Consider the following 18781-nt stretch of genomic DNA (forward strand, 5'->3'; position numbering starts at 1 on the left):
TTTTTTTTTTTTTTTTAACATCTTTATTGGAGTATAATTGCTTTACAATGTTGTGTTAGTTTCTGCCGTATCACAAAATGAATCAGTTATATGTATACCTATATCCCCATGTCCCCTCCTTCTTGTACCTCCCTCCCACCCTCCCTATCCCACCCCTCTAGGTGGTCACAAAGCACTGAGCTCATCTCCCTGTGCTATGCGGCTGCTTCCCACTAGCTATCTATTTTACATTTGGTAGTGTATATATGTCCATGCCACTCTCTCACTTGTCCCAGCTTACCCTCCCCCCGCCCCATGTCCTCAAGTCCATTCTCTACATCTGCGTCTTTACACCTGTCCTGCACTACTGGGCATACACCCTGAGAAAACCATAATTCAAAAAGAGGCTATTCTTAATTAATCAATCAAGGCAAGGTCAGTGAAGAATAGACTCCAGGAAGCCTTCCAGAACCAAACAGCCCCAGGGATCCTTCTCACCTACCTTATTTGATATGTAATCTTACTTTCCTTTGTTCTCTAAATTTTACGAGTCTCAATTGGAAAGCCAAGCAGCACAACCCAGGAAATAATAAGAGGGAGAGCTAAGAAAGTAGCTGGTCCAATATCCCATACTGATGTCAAGAAGTGTGAAAATGCACATTCAGTTGGAAACCAGAGCCAAATAAAGAAGATGCTGATTAGCTAATTAGCAGGCAAAGAGGGCGGGGTTTGGAAAAGAAAGAGGCTGCTGTGGTGTAGAATTGTCTCAGAAGGCCTTGGCAAGGTGGTGGCATTTGAGCTGGACCCCAGAAGTCCTGAAGTAAGCAGGGGAGGGGAGAGGACTGTAGGCAGATCCTTGTGATTGTGAGTCTGTGGCCCCTCATGCCATATTGCCCTTTCTCACCTGCTGGTCCTCCCTGTATGGGAACTGGCTAAAACTCGGTCGCCTGTAGTGTAGGCCCGTGAGGCTGAGGACGGCTTGGTAATTGCTGCCAGCACATTTGTTAGCCAAGCCAAAGACAAACGGATAGGGTCTCTTGGGCTCCGTGGAGTGGGCCTCCTGGGTGCGCAGGGTGGCTACGAGCTTTCTGAGGGAAGAGTCTGAGAGCTTGTAAAAAAACTTCTTAAAGCTGGGGTGTTGCCTGATCTGGAAGCAGAAATGAAGGCAGGTCATCAGTGTTGCCAGTAGGGAGCCCCCTCCCCACATCATCTCCCTCCCCCAACTCCATGCAGCCAGGCTGGGTGCCTCATTGTCCCTGGGACAAGCATCCCTTGTTAAATTCATCCACCATCCCCAGCCTCTCAGAATCTGTTCTGCAAGGTACAGCTGCACCAGCAGAACAAAGTGGGGGAGAAAAAAAAAATGTAGGTCTTTGGATTCAGATAACAGATGCTTAAATAGCATTTACTAGCTGTGTGACCGCTCATGTGTAAAATGGGGGTAATATGTGCCTCCCCGACACTGTCGTTGGGGGGAGGAGATTAAGTGAGATAGTTTAATGTTTTGTGCAAAGTGGATGTTGGATGAATTTTAGTTCCCACCCTAAGCCTCCTCCTCTTAATACCTAAATGTCTTAGGTTGAGCTCCCCCCGGAGGCAGACCCAGAGACCAGGACTCGGATGCAGCTCACTTATGTGGTAAGTGATCCTGGCAAACGCAGATGGGGGAATGGAGACCTGGGGCAAGAATGGGAAGGCATCCCACTCAGGCTGGCAGCTGAGCCTGATCCCCTTGGGGCACTCTGGGAACCCTCGAAGAACACACACCACAGAGTTATCCCTCCAAGGGATAAGGGGGCTGGGGTATGTGGCATCAGCCAGTGGTTGAGGGCTGCTCCTGGGGAGGTGGAAAGTGCTCATTCTGGCCTAACCTGTGGGTGGTAAATGGCTCTGGGGGCCAGTCCTCAGGCAAAGGGATGCAGGTACTGGCAGTTGGGAGCTGAGCCAGGTGCTCTGTGGTGGTAAGGAGAGGCCCTAACAAGGTCAGCTACACTGATTACTCATCTCTGACTTGTGCTCACACCTAACTTCTCTTCATATGTGATCTACGTTTGTCTCTCCAAGTAGTCTGTGAGGTTTCCAAAGGCAGGGAACCTTATGTTACACCCTACCTAGCAAGGGAAGAATAAAACTCTAATAAAAGTTTGAAAGAATTGGAGACCTTATAATTACTGAAGTGCGTGCCAAAACAGAGTGAAAGGCAGATAGCAGAGGACGAGATCAGCGGGACTCAGGGACGGAGGCTTCCTGGGAGGTGGCTCATGAACTGAACTTCAAGGAGGATTTGGACTAGGGGAGGTCCCGGCTGGCAGGGGGAGCCACATAGGTTTATATTATTTTTAAGTTAACATTGATCTCATCTGCTATGTGTCTGGCATTTTCTATATATGCACTAACCTTGGCAAGTAGGTATTTATCCCCCATTTTGCAAAAGAGAAAACAGAGGCTCATAGAGGTTAAGGGGCCTACCACGGTCACCCAGATGCAAAGATGGTGACTGAACTTGGGTCCAGTCCTTGTGGAGACTGAGCAATCCTCACCTGCTCCCCCAACTGGCCATCCACTTCTTGGAGAAGGGCCACCAGCTTCTGGATGATCAGCTCCTCTAAGGAAAATAAAGAAGGATTTGAGGGATTATTGACATGTTGTTGTGTAATAACCCATCCATCGATTGCAGAAGTATTTTGTCTCTAAAACACAGTACACAGATTAGATATGAAGAGGGCAAAGAAAAATCTTCCCCTAAACTAGAGCTGGAGCATGTGAGCTTTGTTTTGGTTATAGCTGTATAGAAATCGAAGGCAGTTCGGCCTGCCGAGCCTCACCTGTCACCACATTCAGCTCCATTCTGACAGGTGGGGAAACTGAGACCTTATCCAGGCTACAGAGTAGTCAGGAATGGGAGCTGGGACCAGGAACAACTCCTCAGAATGTAGGGAGGGCAAATGCCATGGCTACTGATGCAACAGGAATGTACCATCAGCCTGGGCTATATACAGCAACGTGCAGGTGGCTGCTTGCACCGAGTTAATTGTAAATACTCAGGACATTTATGGACCTGTTGTTATAAACTGTCAGCAGCTTGAAATTGGCCGTGGTGGGAATTTTATACCACAGAAATCTGCAAATGCTACAAATCAGGGCTTCCCCCAATCCCCCCGCCCTTACCCAGAGTTTGTTTGCCAGTGCGCCACTGGTTATGAGACCCAGAGCAAGACAGGAATTTTATATGAAACATTCAGGCAAAGCAATGGCATGTGGTGGGGGTGAAATTACATCCCACAGAATGGACAGGTATTCTCTACCTGAAGAAGGTTGTCCACCTGCAACCCTGCCCCACCAGCGCCTGTTCAAAGGCCAACCCTGTCTCCGCTCTGCCCTTCTGGAGTCTCCTGGGGTACTTGTCAGCTGTCTTCCCAGTTCGCTACTAGGATTCAGGCTGTGAAATCCATGCAAAAGGGAAGCCCCGGGGAAGCTGTCCCAGGAGAGGGCAGGGTGGCACTAACTAGATTCATTTGCTCCATCTGGCTGAGGTCCTGCTTCTGGCTTGTGGCTTCTGGCCTGGGAGGGTGCTTCTGAGGATCCAACTGGCCCCCCTTCTGCAGGCGAGGACTCCTGGAACTCCACATCCTCCGGATCTGAGGGCAAAGAGGAGTTGGTGTAAGTGTGTTTGCACCTGTCTCAAATCCACCAGCACATCACTGAACCCAGGTTCTGACAAGAAGCTGTCCAAAGGCTCTGGCTCAAGAAGGGTCCTGGTTTCCCAGCCTCCTTGGGAACCCCCAGCCCCACTGGACCTGCCTCAGAGGAGTTCACAGTGCTTTTTGCGCCTCCAGAAATCTCATTCTTTCTTCCAACCACCCCCTTTGCCTCCTCATGGTCTGGGAGGAAAACAAGCAGGCCTACCAACAGGTCCCACCAAGTGAGCCCACTTCCCCTTTAACTCTGCGAGCCTTTGCCGAGTCACTTAGCCTGTCTGAACCTCACTTTCTCCATCTGTCAAATGGGAGCAACAGGACTGACCTCACAGGGTTGTGAGTGGGGGTGTTAAATGAGATAATATGTGTGAATGTGGCAGGCAGTGGGCACTCCGTAAATGTCAGGAGAATTGTTGTACACCAGTGTTCCACATAATTCGGTGTAGTGAAAAAACAGAGGCCCAGGCCATATCCTACTTCATCTAACCTGGGTTTCTGTTCTTCTATGAGCTTTCCAGGTGATTCTGATGCATGTGTCTGAGGAACAGATGCACTGCTCTCATACCACATTTGTTTTTAGGTGTTTATGGTGGTGGGGGGGAGGGAAGCTGTGTGTCATAGGGGTGGGTCCTGGCAGCAGCCGGCCCCTTTCTCCTCTCCACAGCCCTCCCACACCTCCCCACTCTGCTCAGAGCAGAGAGTGAAAGTCAAGACTGCACAGGACACCAAGCAGCTGGCCGACCCTGCTCTGGAGAAGCCTAGGGGCCAGAGGCAGCCTCTGTTACCATGGCAACCCCAGGCCTGCTCACCAGGGTTGCTGGAGATAGAGGGCCGATGGCCACCAACACACAGGGGCAGAAAGCTGGGCCTCTTTGGCGGCCGGGAGTCTGGGCTGGCAGCACCTGCAGCACCCCCTCTCTTGGGCTCCTTGAAGCCATGTTTCTTATGAGAAAAGGCTTTTCTGAAACTGGACTTTTTCTCTTGTGATTTCTTCCTGGAGGTTGGGGCCAGGTTTCCTACAGCCACTTCTGGCTCCTGGACTTGAAGTTGCTGTGGGAGAGATAAGAGAAACTGAGTCAGGGTCCCTTACTTTGAGGAGGTTACAAGTGAGCGGAGGAAAGAGACCATCGCCTGAAACAAACTGAGACCCACTATGGACGAGAGGGTATGGCCGGGGGAGAAGGGTGATTGGTGCTCAGAGCTGGGGAAACAAGTACAGCCTGCAGCGGTCAGAGGAGGCTCTGGGAAGGAGAGACTGGAGCCAGGCTCTGGCAAGATGTAGAACTGGGGGAGGGGCAGGGAAGTTATTGTGCCAGGTAGGGGTGGGGGTGTCCATAGTGAGGGTCAGGGTCTACACGGGGAATGTCTTCCTCACCTTGTCTCCCCGCTGCTCCTCTGCATCTTGGAGTAGGTCAAGGATCTTCTGGATAAATTCTAAAAAAGAACAAAGCGGTTGCTCACACTTGTGTGTTGAGAAAAGCCTTTCTGTGGTCAGTCTTCATTTCCTAAGGCCCAATGGCTCCCTGGATGATTCTCACAGGTCTCCAGGGTGGGGTGCTAATGAGCTTGCCTTTAAGGTTGTCTCAGGCCCAACCCATGGGGACCACAGATTCCTCAGAGGTAACCTGCAGGCAGAGCTGGCTTCATGGGAACATATTCACTTATTCATTCACCACTGAGGAAGGGCCTAGATGTGCCTTGTTAGGTGCAGGAAACAGCCGAGGCCCCTGCCTCCAGGAGAAGGTGTCTCAAGACCATAAGGAAAGGCCTGGTCCCCACAAGTCCCCTCACCCCGCTCTTTCCTCCTCTTCTAGGTAGAACAAGGGCCCTTCTCAATTCCCCTTCAAGGCACATTTTCTGTGAAAAGCAAACAAGGCAGAATGGGGGAGGTAGGGGAAGTGGATCTTCAGACACACAGAACTGACCGTGATTATATGATCTTAGGCTCGGCTCTGCCAATGATAAGATAATAATAATAGTGATGGCAGCTACCATTGGTTCAGCTTCTCTCCTAAGGCCCCTACCCCCTTTCCTATCCTCTTTACTTCTCCTGAGGTTATGTTCTCAAGCTGGGCTACATGACAACAACACTAATAGTCACAATAAATGGCAGCTGACATTTATTAGCTGCTCATGGGTACTGCTCTAAATGCATTATCATCATTAATTCATTTAGAGCCTCCAACAACTCTAGAGAGTCGGTACTATTCTTATCCCCATTTTACAGATGAGGAAACTGAGACCAGAGATGAAGTAGCTTGTCCAAGATCACACAGCTGGAGAGGTCAGAGCCCAAATTTGAATCCAGGCCCAAAGATCGTACCATCTATCGAGCCCTTGCCATGGGCTGATGCTTTCCTTGTATCGCCTTATGTTGGCCTCACCAAGGACGATGTTATCACTGTTGTGGTTTTACAGCTGAGACTCAGACAGAGTAACATCAGCCTGGCTCGGGGCCTGTGCTCTGGACCCTGAGCTGCCTCCGCAGCCTGCAGGTAAGGACAGGTCACTGCCTCTCTCTGGTTCAGTTTCTCTTCTGCAAGTAGAGGGGTCAGACCAGACATCTTCCAAGGGGCCTCTGAGAAAAGGAGAGGGGGTACTGACTGAATTCCGAGGCTCTGTCCAGCTGCAGGTCCTCTTCGGGTCCCCGGCTTCCTGCTGGGTTGGAAAGCTCGAAGGGACTTGGATCCCCACCGTCTGTAGACAGAGCCTCTTGGACCTCAGGTTCTTCCACACCTGAGAAGCAAGAGGAAGTGGTGAGTGAGCTTCATCAGTCTGAGGGTGTTAACTAATGCACAGAAGTCAGCAGAGACTCCAAAGTGCACTCCGTGGCTAGTGCATGCAAAGGCCTTGCTGGGGTGGCGGGGAACTGCTGGGCAGGGCCGTGGCTCTGAAGTACTGAAGAGCCAGCTCCCTCAACCCTTTGCACTTCCATACAGCTGCCTTTCCTGGGCCTTGCTCCCCTCTCCTCCCTCCCCTGGAGACCTCATCCCTCCACCATCTTGACTTGATCCATGAATTGGAGAGTAAATGCCTGATGCCCTGGCACGAATTAAACTCATCACAGCCAGGATCCCCCTACATGAAAATGTCTCCCCTTGTGGCCTGAAATCCCACCACTGGGGATCCACTATTTGGTGTTAAACATTGCCTTCTCCTTTTTAAAGTATACATTCTTCTGGCCAAGATGACCTGCTGGGCTGTTCCTCCCTGACACCCAGGCTGACCCTTTCTCCCTGTAGCTCTGGCTCCATCACTGATGGGCCATGTGACCACAAACACATTGTTTTACCTCCCTAAGCCTCAGTTCCCTCGTCTGTGAAATGAGGATAATAAGACGTAATTCGTAAAATGAGGACTGATTGCATATAGATACACAGCAGGGAAGTGTCTCATTTTACAGGCAAGGAGATTGAGGCACAGAGATGGAGCCCAGAACCCAGGTTTCCTGCCTCCCAGGCTCCAGTTCCTTCCTGCACATGCTACCCCCTGCCAAGGTGTGGAAGCTGAGGCTGCGGAGAGATGAGGATAGTTGGGGGAAATCCCTGAACACGATTTCCACCAGGGGCTTAGCTGGGTTGCCTAGACAGTGAGGCTTCGTGCGTGGAGGTATCCCTTCTGCCCTCCCCACACTGCTCAGGGCAGAGCAAAAGTCAGAACTGGGATGGCAGCTCTGAAAATGGCCAGTGCAAGCCTTGGGGAAGGTTCCAGCGCAGTAGGCAGCTGCAGTGTTGCTGTGGTAACTGTGAGCCTGCTCACCTGGGCTGCTGGAGCTGGAGGGCCGATGGCCACCAACACACAGGGGCAGAAAGCTGGGCCTCTTGGGCGGCCGGGACTCTGGGCTGGAAACATCTGCAGCCCGTGCTCTCTTGGGTTCCTCAGAACCATGTTTCTTATGAGAAAAGGCTTTCTTGAGGGTAGACTTTCTCTCTTGGGGTTTCTTCCTGAAGCCTGGTGCTGGGTTTTGAGGAGCCACCTCTGGCTGAGGGGCTTGACGCTGCTGTGGGGGAGATGAGAGAAACTGAGTCAAGCCCCTGACCTTGAGGAGAGGGGAAAGCTCCCCAAGAAGCACCTGAGGGGCAACCAAGGGCTTCAGGGTGGCCCCAGGCAAGGGAGGTGACAGAGCCTGGAGCAGGGGAGCGCTGAGGCCCAGAAGGACAGGTGGGGCTCGAGCAAGGAGGAGGAGGGGAAGGCAGCAGGCCCCTGGGCATCTGTGCAGACAGTTTGCACCTCACCTCTTCTTCCCACTGGTCTCCCACTTTTTGGAGCAATTCCACTATCTTCTGAATGATGGTATCCTCTGGAAGAAAACAAATGCACCCAGTTAATCTTTCTAGATGCACAGGGAATCCTTTCTAATGACTGTCTTGGAGTTCTGAGACCAACTTGGGCCTCCAGGGTCCTCTTAAAACAACTCCTTTAGCACGGAAGGTGGGGTGTGGGAGAAGCACCACATTCCAGGGTCTGGTCCTTCTGAGAGAGGCTTGGAAGATCCACAGGCGAAGGGTACGAGGCCAAAGCATGAAATTTTATGCAGGAAGTTTCAAGTCAGTCCTTCAAGCATTCAACTTGTGCCCCATGATTTCCTTTGAACATTGCAGATCTGTGCATATCTACTTGGGGTTTGACAAGCTGTGTGACCTTGGGTAAGTCTCTTAATCTCTCTGGGCCTTCATCTCTTCCTCTGTGAAGTGTGGATCATAATCCCCGTCCTGGTTCCCTCAGAAGGCTGTCAGGCCATCAAATGAGAGACTGTGCTTGGAAATACTTTGCAAGGCTAATGTTGATCCAACCTACAAAATTCCAGCAGGGGAAATGATGGAGACGAGGCCTAACTAAGCTGGACAGAGGCACTCCAGCAGGTATGACACAGGTAGCCTGCCCCGTTGGTGCCCCAACTACACTGCCAAGGCTTTACAGAGAAGCCCAAACAACATAAATGGTTTTCTTTGATATTCCAGTCGACCTACCCAAAGACAATGTGCCCAAAGGAGCCTCTGCTTAGTTGCCAGCTGATCAGTTTACACAAAAGAAGGTGCAAACAAGATTCCCTCTTCCCAGGCTATCTGCAGGTTTTTTCACCCCTCTCTTCTCTCTCATTTCTAAATCCTGTTAGGCTTTTGTACTTTGACTCAGTCTACCTGACAACTGCAAAATAACCAATTAAATGCCTTTTCGCTGTTCTTTGACAGATGCATAGCTTCTCCATTTCATATCATTTAAAATATGCCCATTCTTGGGACTTCGCTGGTGGCGCAGTGGTTAAGAATCTGCCTGCCAATGCAGGGGACACAGGTTTGAGCCCTGGTCCGGAAAGATCCCACATGCTGTGGAGCAACTAAGCCCGTGAGCCACAACTACTGAGTCTGTGTTGTAGAACCTGCGAGCCACAAGTACTGAGCCCGCATGCCACAACTACTGAAGCCCGTGCACCTAGAGCCCGTGTTCTGCAAGAAAAGAAGCCATCGCATGAGAAGCCGGCAAACCGCAACAAAGAGTAGCCCCCGCTCGCCGCAACTAGAGGAAGCTCACGCACAGCAACGAAGACCCAACACAGCCAAAAATAAGTAAATAAATTAATTCATTTAAAAAATAAATAAAATATAAAATAAAATATGCCCATTCTTTGTAGGGAATTAGATTAATACAGCATTATTTCTTTTATTAGGGGCAATAACAAGACTATGATTGTGTATGAGACTGTTCTTATTTCTTGCAGATACGTGCTTAAGATTTAAGGTTGAAGCATCATTTTACTTAGAATGGTTCAGCAACAAAATTATACACACACGAAGCAAATATGGCCAACTGTTAACAATTGTGAGTATATGAGTGTGCATAGAACTGCTCTTTCCACTCTTCTCTATGTTTAAATATATATGTATATATATATATGTGTATGTATATATATGTATATATTCCTTCTATAAGTTTAAAATGACTAAAAAAAAAAAGTCCCATGCTCAACACACAAGGCAGGAGCATTTGCCAGCAGGCAGTCTGATTCCTGAGACTCCCTTCTGTGAAACTCTAATGTAAATGTGACCAGAAGCACCAGAACTAGTGAGATCAGCACACACATTTTGAGAGGTCTAAGCATCCAAGGTCTAAGCAGGCCTCGGGAGCATTTCACTTCGTTTGCTAACAGCTGCCCCAGCTGCAGGCAAAGAGGGCACTAAGAAGATTCTGACTCACTGTCAGGTTTTCCGAGCTCCTCTTCCCCCTGGTGACCTGTGGCTTGGGAAGAAACCTTCCGGACTCCAGCACCTCCACCTTCAAGAAGGGAGAACTGGCGGAGGTCAGAAACTTCCCCTCCTGTAATAAAGATGAAACCAAGTGAGTGGGGCAGTGTGTGGGTGTCAGTGACATTCTTCCAACTTTGTTAATCAACACAATAAAACAGCATAGAATTCACAGCAGGAGAGGGACTGCTGGAGCAGCTCTAGGCTTAACCAAAAAAAATCAGAAACCCACCGAGGTTTCCATTTGAAAAGAGGCTGCCTCTACCCAGACATCCTTCCCCCCACCCCCAAAATATCTTGAATCTTCCTTGTGACCCTTCTCCCCCATTAAAAACATGTTGAGTTTTGAGTCCTATAGGGCAAAGCTTCATCTTCCTCCAGCAGCCTGTGGAACATTCAACTCCAGAACGCTAAGCGTCAGAAAAGGAAGGCACCTTGGGGAACAGCTCCTTCATTTTACAAACGAGAATCAAAGGTTCCAGAGAGGGACAGCAACTTGCTCAAGGTCACACAGCAAGTTTATTCCTGATGGAGCCAAGTCTAGAACCTGCACCCCAGAAGCCAGCTGTTTCTATTTCCCTGTTACCCAGCCCCAGTCCTCACATGTAGACTAGTGTTGGAGGGTAGGGCTTCCCTCCTTGATTCCCCTCTGTCTTCCTATTTCTCCCTGGTCCGTGCTCCTCAAACCAGAGTACTTAACAATAACATTTGCCACTTATGAAGCACTTCCCATGTGTCAGCTCTGGGCCATGGCCACCCCCCCGAGATGGCAACTGTTATAATCTCCATTGTATCAAGGGGAAAAAAAAATGGAGGCTCAGAGAGGAAAGTCACCAGCCCCAGGTCACACAGCCAGCGAGTGGTGGAACTGGGGTTTGACCTCAAGTTCTCAGCCACGGTGCTGCTCTGCCTCAGAGAAGTGGTGCTGGACTTCCCTGGTGGCGTGGTGGTTAAGAATCCACCTGCCAATGCAGGGGGACACAGGTTCGTGCCCTGGTCCAGGAAGATACCACATGCCGCGGAGCAACTAAGCCCGTGCGCCACAACTACTGAGCCTGCGCTCTAGAGCCCACGTGCCACAACTACTGAAGCCCACGCGCCTAGAGCCCGTGCTCTGCAACAAGAGAAGCCACCACAATGAGAAGACCTCGCACCCCGATGAAGAGTAGCCCCCGCTCGCCACAACTAGAGAAAGCTCTCGCGCAGCAGCGAAGACTCAATGCAGCCAAAAATAAATGATAATAAATAAAATAAATATTTTAAAAATCTTATTAAAAAAAAAGTGGTGTTGTTCCTGATAGTGGCCCTACCTTCCAAGTCCCCCTCTGTTGAGAGGTTTGAGCAGCCAGCTCAGAGCACCCTAGCCCTTGGGGTGGGGGATGGTGGCTGTGGGGTTACCATAGAAATGGGCATGGTCTGCTCACCCCCAGCTGCTGGGCCCGGAGCAGCCTCCTCGCAGCATGAGGCACCAGCCATCTTGGCCTCCTGCCCTTTGGCCTCCTGATCTCGGATCCCCTTGGTTTCCTCAGCACCATGTTTCTTGTGACCGTGTTTCTTGCGGCTGGCCTTCTTGCTGTGGGCTTTCTTCCTGGGAGCTGGTTCGCCCAGTGTCTCGGGGGTTTCTGCGGGCTCGGGGAGGCCCTCCTTCCCCTTGGCCCTCTTGTTGGTCTTTTCCTTGGGCTCCTCAGGGCCAGTCCCAAATAAGAAGTTCATCATGGCCCTCAGCCAGCCCTGCTGGGCCCGACCCTGGGCCTTGTCCTTCTTGGTGTCCTGCGGAGGCCTCTGCTCACTGGGGAGAAACTCCCTGGTCTCCTCCGGGCTGAGGGCTGCAGCCGTGGTGCCCTGAGCCTCCGCAGACTGAGCTGGGCTCTTGGGACATCTGGCCCCATCGCTGGCCGTCCGGCGCAGCATCCTCCTGGAGGGGCTGGTGGGCCCGGAAATGCACCGGCAGTCCCACGACTCTGAATCCTGCTGGGGGCTCCGCAGCCTGTCCAGAGACCTGGCTCTCCTCCCTGACAGAGGCTTCCTTGGGCCCCGCGGCGGCTCCATGGCACTGCAACCAAAACAGACAACTCCCTTAGAAGAGGCCTCAGAGTCTGCCGGGTGGGCTAGCAGCGCTGACCCATGTGCCCAACCAACCTACCCTTAATGTGAGTACTATCAGCTCTCGAAGCTGTTGTCTCACCTAAATTCCTCAGCATCCCTGGGAGGAAGGGCTACCCTTGTCCCATTTCCCAGAGGAGGAAGCTGATCCACAGCGGGTCATGCCCCAGGTCTCACAGGTAGTCCCCCAGAGCCTCCAGGAGGAACACGGCCCTGCCAACACCTTGACTCTAGTCCATTGAGACTGATTTTGGACTTTTTTTTTTTTTGGCTGCATCGCACAGCTTGCAGGATCTTAGTACCCTGATCAGGGATGGAACCCCGGCCCCCTGAAGTGGAAGTGTGGAGTCCTAACTACCGGATGGCCAGGGAATTCCCTGCATTTGGACTTCTGACCTCCAGAACCAGAAGATAATTGATTCATGTTATTCCAAAGCCACAGAGTTTGTGGTGTTTTGTGACAGCAACAATAGGAAATGAATACAGCTGGAGCCAGAGGCCACGTCCTGCCCCTTGGGACCGCGGGCAGCTCCTGCTGCTTTTCTGGCCCACTGTCTTCATCTGAAATGTGCCTGAGACCTACCTGTCTATCTCACAGGCTGTTAAGAATATTTCACAAGACAGCTCAGTAAACAGCAATTCTGTCCTTCCAAATGCTCAGGTCCAACATTTGAAGTCATCCCTAACTCCTTTCTCTCTCTTGCTCCCCACGTCTGATCCATCAGCAGAGGCTGTTGGCTCCACTTTCAAAGCACACCCGGGGCTTCCCTGGTGGCACAGTGGTTAAGAATCCACCTGCCAATGCAGGGGGACACAGGTCCGAGCCCTGGTCTGGGAAGATCCCACATGTTGCAGAGCAACTAAGCCCATGCGGCACAACTACTGAGCCTGCGCTCTAGAGCCTACGAGCCACAACTGCTGAAGCCCATGCACCTAGAGCCCACGCTCCACAGCAAGAGAAGCCACCGCAATGAGAAGCCCGCGCACTGCAACAAAGAGCAGCCCCCGCTCGCCACAACTAGAGAAAGGCCATGCACAGCAACGAAGACCCAACACAGCCAAAAATAAATAAATTAATTAAATAAATTTTTTTTAAAAAGCACACCTGGCCCCGAACCACATCTCCCCTCCTCCTAGACCCCTCCTGGGTCTAGGCCCCATCTCTGCTCACCTGGACTATTGCAGTCACCTCCTAACTGATCTCCCTGCTCTACCCTTGTCCTCCTTAAGTCCTTACAATGGCCAGCAAGGCCCCACTGACCCGGCCCCATCACCTCTCCCGTCCCCTCTCACTCACTTACTCACTCCACTCCCCTCATGCAGCCCTGCTTGCTATCCCTCAGGCCTGCTGCACCTTGGGTATTCACCCTGGCTGTTCCCTCTTTCTAGACCACCTTACAGTTGTTCCCTCACTTCCTTCAGGGCTCTGCTCAAATGTCACCTTCCCATAGGGGCCCTCCAATTGCACTCCCATTAGCACACCGTCTCCCCCTTTACCGCACCCCCCGATGTTAGGCAATATCATACCTTTCCGTGTTTAGTGGTTTATTGTCTGAGCCTCTCTCCCTCCCCTTTGTCTGTTTTGCTAGGTCTTGTATCCTGAGTACCTAGAACGATGTACTTATTAAACAAAGGAATAAGTGTATAACAAACATTTAGTAAACTGAACAATACCTAAGAATGTTTAGTTAACATACAATAAATGAATTTGCACCAGTTCCATCTTAAAGCAGCCGGGGCCCTTCCGTTTTCCATCTAGAAGGAAGCAGCTGCCCATGGAAAAGACAAAAGAACCACCTCCTCCTGGGCAGCTTTTTAAGTAGGCTGGGGTGTGGGCAGCTCACTTGATTAGTGTGTCTTTAATCTGAAACACCTGGGGCTATCCAATTTCCCCAGATTTGTTCAGAAACCCTTTGCCCTTTGGTGGAAGTTAAAAGAAAAATAAAGTATGTTTTGAATCTCAGTCCTGAGCTCCCAGAGATTCCTATGGAGTTTAGATTTATGGATTGCCTACTCTAATCTGTAATTATAGGCTCAACACGCATTTACTATTATTTAGTGTATTAAGTATTTACGTATTATGTATCATATCGTATCTTCTGTGTTTACCAACTGATTCATTACTTTAAAATGTACTCTATTACTATGTCCCGCTTAGAGGCAAAAATAAGAACCTATAATTATGATTTCAGATGTGCAGGGATCCATGTGAATGTGAGGAAGATACATAAATAGAGGGAAGAAAAGGCACAGGGACATAACAGAGAGATTTGAAGGTGACAGTAACAGTCAAGGATGCCTTTCTTCCTTCTAACGTGGGTCTTGGGAGGAGGGGTAGGGAGGATGGCTAGAGGCCAGTGGGTACAACCGGCACTGCGGAGTGTCCACACGTGGACAGTCTTGGAGGAAATGAGAAAACGAAGAAGCAGGCAATTTGGAAGGCCTTATTTGTTGTTTAATGTTCCTTAAAGGAACACTTGAGTTACATGAAAACTTTTAGCAACACACATCTCTAATTTATCTGGAAATTGACTAATGTTCTTGAAAGCCTCAGAGGCTGCCTTAGGTTGTGCTTCCAAAATGTGGCGTTACGTGGGATAAGAAAAGAAATCATAGAAGAAAATATTTTGCTTTCTTCTCATTAATTTCTTTCAACAAACCTTTAATAGGCACCCACTATGTACCAGGAAGTTTGCTCGGTGCTAGGTAACAAGATGCAGGTTGTGCCCTCAAAGAGAATGTTCAATTCTTTACATGGGTGGGAGTGGAGGTGTTAGTAGGTGGTGATGACAGTAATGCTCTATTTCCCTGATAGCTACTCTCTCTCTTTATTATTTTTTATTTTATTATTATTATTATTTTTGGCCGTGCTCTGTGAGGCATGCAGGATTCATGCCCCCTGCAGTGGAAGGGTGAAGTCTTAACCACTGGACCGCCGGGGAAGTCCCTACTCTCTCTCTTTAGTAGACGTGGTCTTAAGAGAAGATAAGTTTAGGTCAAAGGTCTATTTGATTTTAAGAGCCAAGTAAGCTGATCAAGAAATATTCACTAAGGGAATTCCCTGGTTGTCCAGTGGTTAGGGCTCCACATTTCACAGCCAAGGACACAGGTTTGATCCCTGGTGGTGGAAGTAAGATCCCACAAGCCCCACAGTTGAAAAAAGAAAAAGAAAAGAAAGAAAGAAAGAGAGAAGGGAAAGAAAGAAAGAGAGAAAGAAAGAAAGGAAGGAAGGAAGGAAAGAAAGAGAGAGAAATAAAGAAAGAGACAAAGAGAAAGAAAGCAAGAAAGAGAGAGAAAGAAAGAGAGAGAGAGAAATAAAGAAAGAAAGAGAGAAAGAAAGAAAGAGAGAGAGAAAGAAAGAGAGAGAGAAAGAAAGAAAAAGAAAGGGAGGAAGGAAGAAAGGAAAGAAAGAAAGAGAGAAATAAAAGAGAAAGAAAGAGAAATAGAGAGAGAAAGAAAGAAAGAAAGAAAGAAAAAGAAAGGAAGGAAGGAAGAAAGAAAGAAAAAGAAAGAAAGAAAGAAAGAAAGAAAGAAAGAAAGAAAGAAAGAAAGAAAGAAAGAAAGGAAGGAAGGAAGGAAGAAAAGAAAAAGAAAGAAATATTCACTGAATGGTGTCAGGGTTCTCTTTGCTTGCTCCATATGTTCCTGTGATCAGGGCAAATTGGATGAGGTTGGCAGAGAAGCTGTTCAGTAAGAGAACCACCAAACCAGCCCCTTTTCTTCCTGTGCTAACTTGGCTCGAGGGGGCCCACCGCAATGAGGGCACAGCATCCTTCCCCAGCTAATGAGAAAAGAGGTGCAGTAATTCCTTAAAAAACTGTCATTGCTATGGAAACGGTTTTCACCATTGCTGATGGTTGCAGCATCCTCCTACTGCATTCAAAGGACACGTTGCTACTTCTAATCAGAGCATCAGTACAATTCCACCTGGCAATGGTTTTCTTTTGTGATGTTTTTTCAAGAAAACTGCCTTGTTTGGGCCACCCCCTCCCTGGAGCAACAGTGCCCTGAGCCCAGGGGAAGGTGAAGGAGGAGCAACCCTCAGCCCAGAGGCAGGGAGAGGCAGTGTGGGTGATGTGTGACCTTGGCCATCCAAGAGTGTTTCCCCAGTGAAGAGAAACTTCAGAATCTCCCAAGGCCTCCTACCCTAATCCAGTGACCTCTTCCCATTCCTCATCCTCCCTCAAGGTGCTGCAGTGTTTGATACCTCGTCCTCTGCCTTCCTCCTGCAACTCTTTCCTCTCTGGGAAGCTGTGACAGAGCTCAGACCCTCTCTCCTCCTACCCCCCCGGCTGCTCCTCCTCTGTAATGTTCCAAAGATTCTGTCTTCCAACACTAAGCACAGGATTGAGAGAGTGTGGCTGACCTAGGAGGGCAAACCTACCCTCCCCCAGGGAGACACCCTGGAAGATCTTCTGTGGGGCAGATGTGTCCTTAGACGTTTAAAGTCTCTAAGCCTGAGAAGATGGTGTTTTAATATTACCCCCCCACACACACGCCATACATACACATGCACACAAATTCTATGTGTGCTGAAATTAAATCTTTCCAGATTTTCTGATTGTAAAACTCTGCCTATCTAGAATTCATCAAAGCAAGTCTTTCTTTTTCCTTCCTCTGTTGTCTTGTTTTGTGCCCCTGCTTTGCCTGGGACTTCACCCAAGTTCTGCCTGCCTGTCAGGAAATCCCACCCTGTCTGGTCCATGCTTCCAGACAGTAACCCTGAGACAGCAGCAGACCATAGCTGCATGGAAACCCAGCTGCTCTTGTAAACTTGTTGATTGCCTTGGCAGAAAGTGGATTTCAGGGCAAAGTCCGAGTCTGCTCAGAAATACCCAAGTGATCCGCACGCAGATCACAGGACTTCTGATAAGACATGACGTATACCGGCGACATGTTTAAAAGTAAGAACAGCAAAACACCAGAAAAGTTCACAGAGCTGACCTTAAGTTACTGTGGAATGGAGAGTTTGCCAATTTTTCCCAAGCATGCTGCTATTTTGGGTTTATTTTCTAACTTATACCCTGACCTCATCTGTACACCATTCTCTAATTCATGCACCTGTCATGTTACTTTGTAACTGCTCTGGCACCATTTCCTAGAGGAATTTAGCCACTCCCCTTCTCCCCCACCCCCATCCTGCCCCTGCTGGACTTCACACAATAGATACTCAATAAACAGCTGGTTTATTGAGGGAGAGTGCGCGTGGACCCAGAGTCACACCCACAGACACTCATTGCTGTTGACTGAATGTTTGTGTCCCTCTCAAATTCATATGTTGAAACCTTATCCCCAGTGTGATGGTAGTAGGAGGTGGGGCCTTTGGGATAATCAAGTCATTTGAGCAGAGTCCTCATGAAAGGAATTAGTGCCCTTATAAAAGAGGCCCCAAAGTGCTCTCTTGCCACTTCCACCACGTGAGGACACGGAGAGACCGGGTCTTTGGACCAGGAAGCTCTCACCAGACACCGAAGCTGTCGGTGCCTGAGTCTTGGACTTCCAGCCTCCAGAACTGTGAGAAATAAATTTCTGTTGTTTATAAGCCACCCAGTCTATGATAGTTTGTGATCGCAGCCCAAACGGGCTAAGACGGTCATGTGACCCAGCAACATGCTCATGTATACCGTAAACTTACAAGGACTCATAACACCTGGAATTCCCCTTACTCCAAGTGTAAAGGAAATAATTATCTGAGTAGTTATTTGCTGAATGCCCTTCCTGTCTAGATCCACGTTTCACAGAAAGGGCCCAAGCCTGCCTGGTTTCTGCTGTGTCCACACTGCCTAGGAGGCTCTCAGTGTTTGTGGAAAAGATATACAATACACAGATATGTGCTCACCAGCCACATAACACCCAGCACCTCCTTCATCTTCATGATCTCAATTCAACTTGGCCACAGCCCTGGCAACGGGCCAGGCTGGCAGTGGGGGATTAAGGCTCTGCGGATTAAGAGAATTGACCAGGGTCCTACAGCCTGGAAGGGGAGAGAGCTGGGGCTTGAATCCACTTCTCTGGATTCTAAATTCTTTCTCCCACATTGAGAGACCTCCCATAAGCACACACACACACACACACACACACACACACACACACACACAAACACACACACACTTAGAAGTGAGCAAATCTGCTATTTCACACTGACAGAGATAACCCACGTCCACACACGTGCCTGCCGTGACCTGTACCCGTGGAGTCAGACATTCACGTGTGCCCAGGTATTGAAATCTGTGTCCCAGAGGCAAAGATTGTAAACAATCTTTGCAGGGCTCACAGACTCTTGGCTGGAAGCCAGCCAAGGGCTGACCCTGAGCTCACGTTTACTTTTCATCGACACAGGTGAGCCCATGGACACGTAGAACCCCAAGGGTGAGTGCCTGTTCAAGCTCAAAGCCTTCCATCTGGGCTCCCGAGATGGTGTGCCTCCCATCCACAGGCCACACGCTCCTGGGAGGACACCTCCAACCTCCACTGGCAGGACTCGAGTGGGGGACAATGTGGTCAACTCTTCCCTCAACACCGGACCCATCCTGCTCCCATGCTCAGCTCCCAGGTGTTAGATGGGAACAATTCAGGTGTTCCTTCTCCTTTGTGGGGTCCTTAGCAGGTTCCTAGAGTTGGAAGAAATCTAAGAAGTATCCAGCCCACCTCCTGTAGGGTAGGACTGCTTTGCAGACTCGCATCCCCTGTTGGAACCCTTCCTGCAATGGGAACTCACCATCCTTCAAGGCAAATCATTCCGCTGTCAGCCAGCAGGAA

The 18781-nt window shown here is 49.6% G+C and overlaps 1 protein-coding gene across 1 annotated transcript in view; it reads right to left on the reverse strand.

The window, feature by feature from the left end:
* BNIP5 (BCL2 interacting protein 5) overlaps positions 1-11968 on the reverse strand; it is a 13335-nt gene extending 1367 nt beyond the window's left edge. Inside the window, exons 1-10 of the mRNA XM_007467295.1 lie at positions 11344-11968; positions 9873-9992; positions 7913-7977; positions 7437-7677; positions 6282-6413; positions 5053-5111; positions 4487-4727; positions 3486-3617; positions 2520-2584; positions 884-1126 (exon numbers count right to left, since the gene is read on the reverse strand). Of these exons, the coding sequence (XP_007467357.1) occupies positions 884-1126; positions 2520-2584; positions 3486-3617; positions 4487-4727; positions 5053-5111; positions 6282-6413; positions 7437-7677; positions 7913-7977; positions 9873-9992; positions 11344-11968 (1923 nt within the window). The remainder of the gene's footprint in view (positions 1-883; positions 1127-2519; positions 2585-3485; positions 3618-4486; positions 4728-5052; positions 5112-6281; positions 6414-7436; positions 7678-7912; positions 7978-9872; positions 9993-11343) is intronic.
* Between the last annotated feature and the right edge of the window lie 6813 nt (positions 11969-18781).

Source organism: Lipotes vexillifer, unplaced genomic scaffold (genome assembly GCF_000442215.2).
Source record: "Lipotes vexillifer unplaced genomic scaffold, Lipotes_vexillifer_v1.1 scaffold528, whole genome shotgun sequence".
Taxonomy (NCBI): Eukaryota; Metazoa; Chordata; class Mammalia; order Artiodactyla; family Lipotidae; genus Lipotes; species Lipotes vexillifer.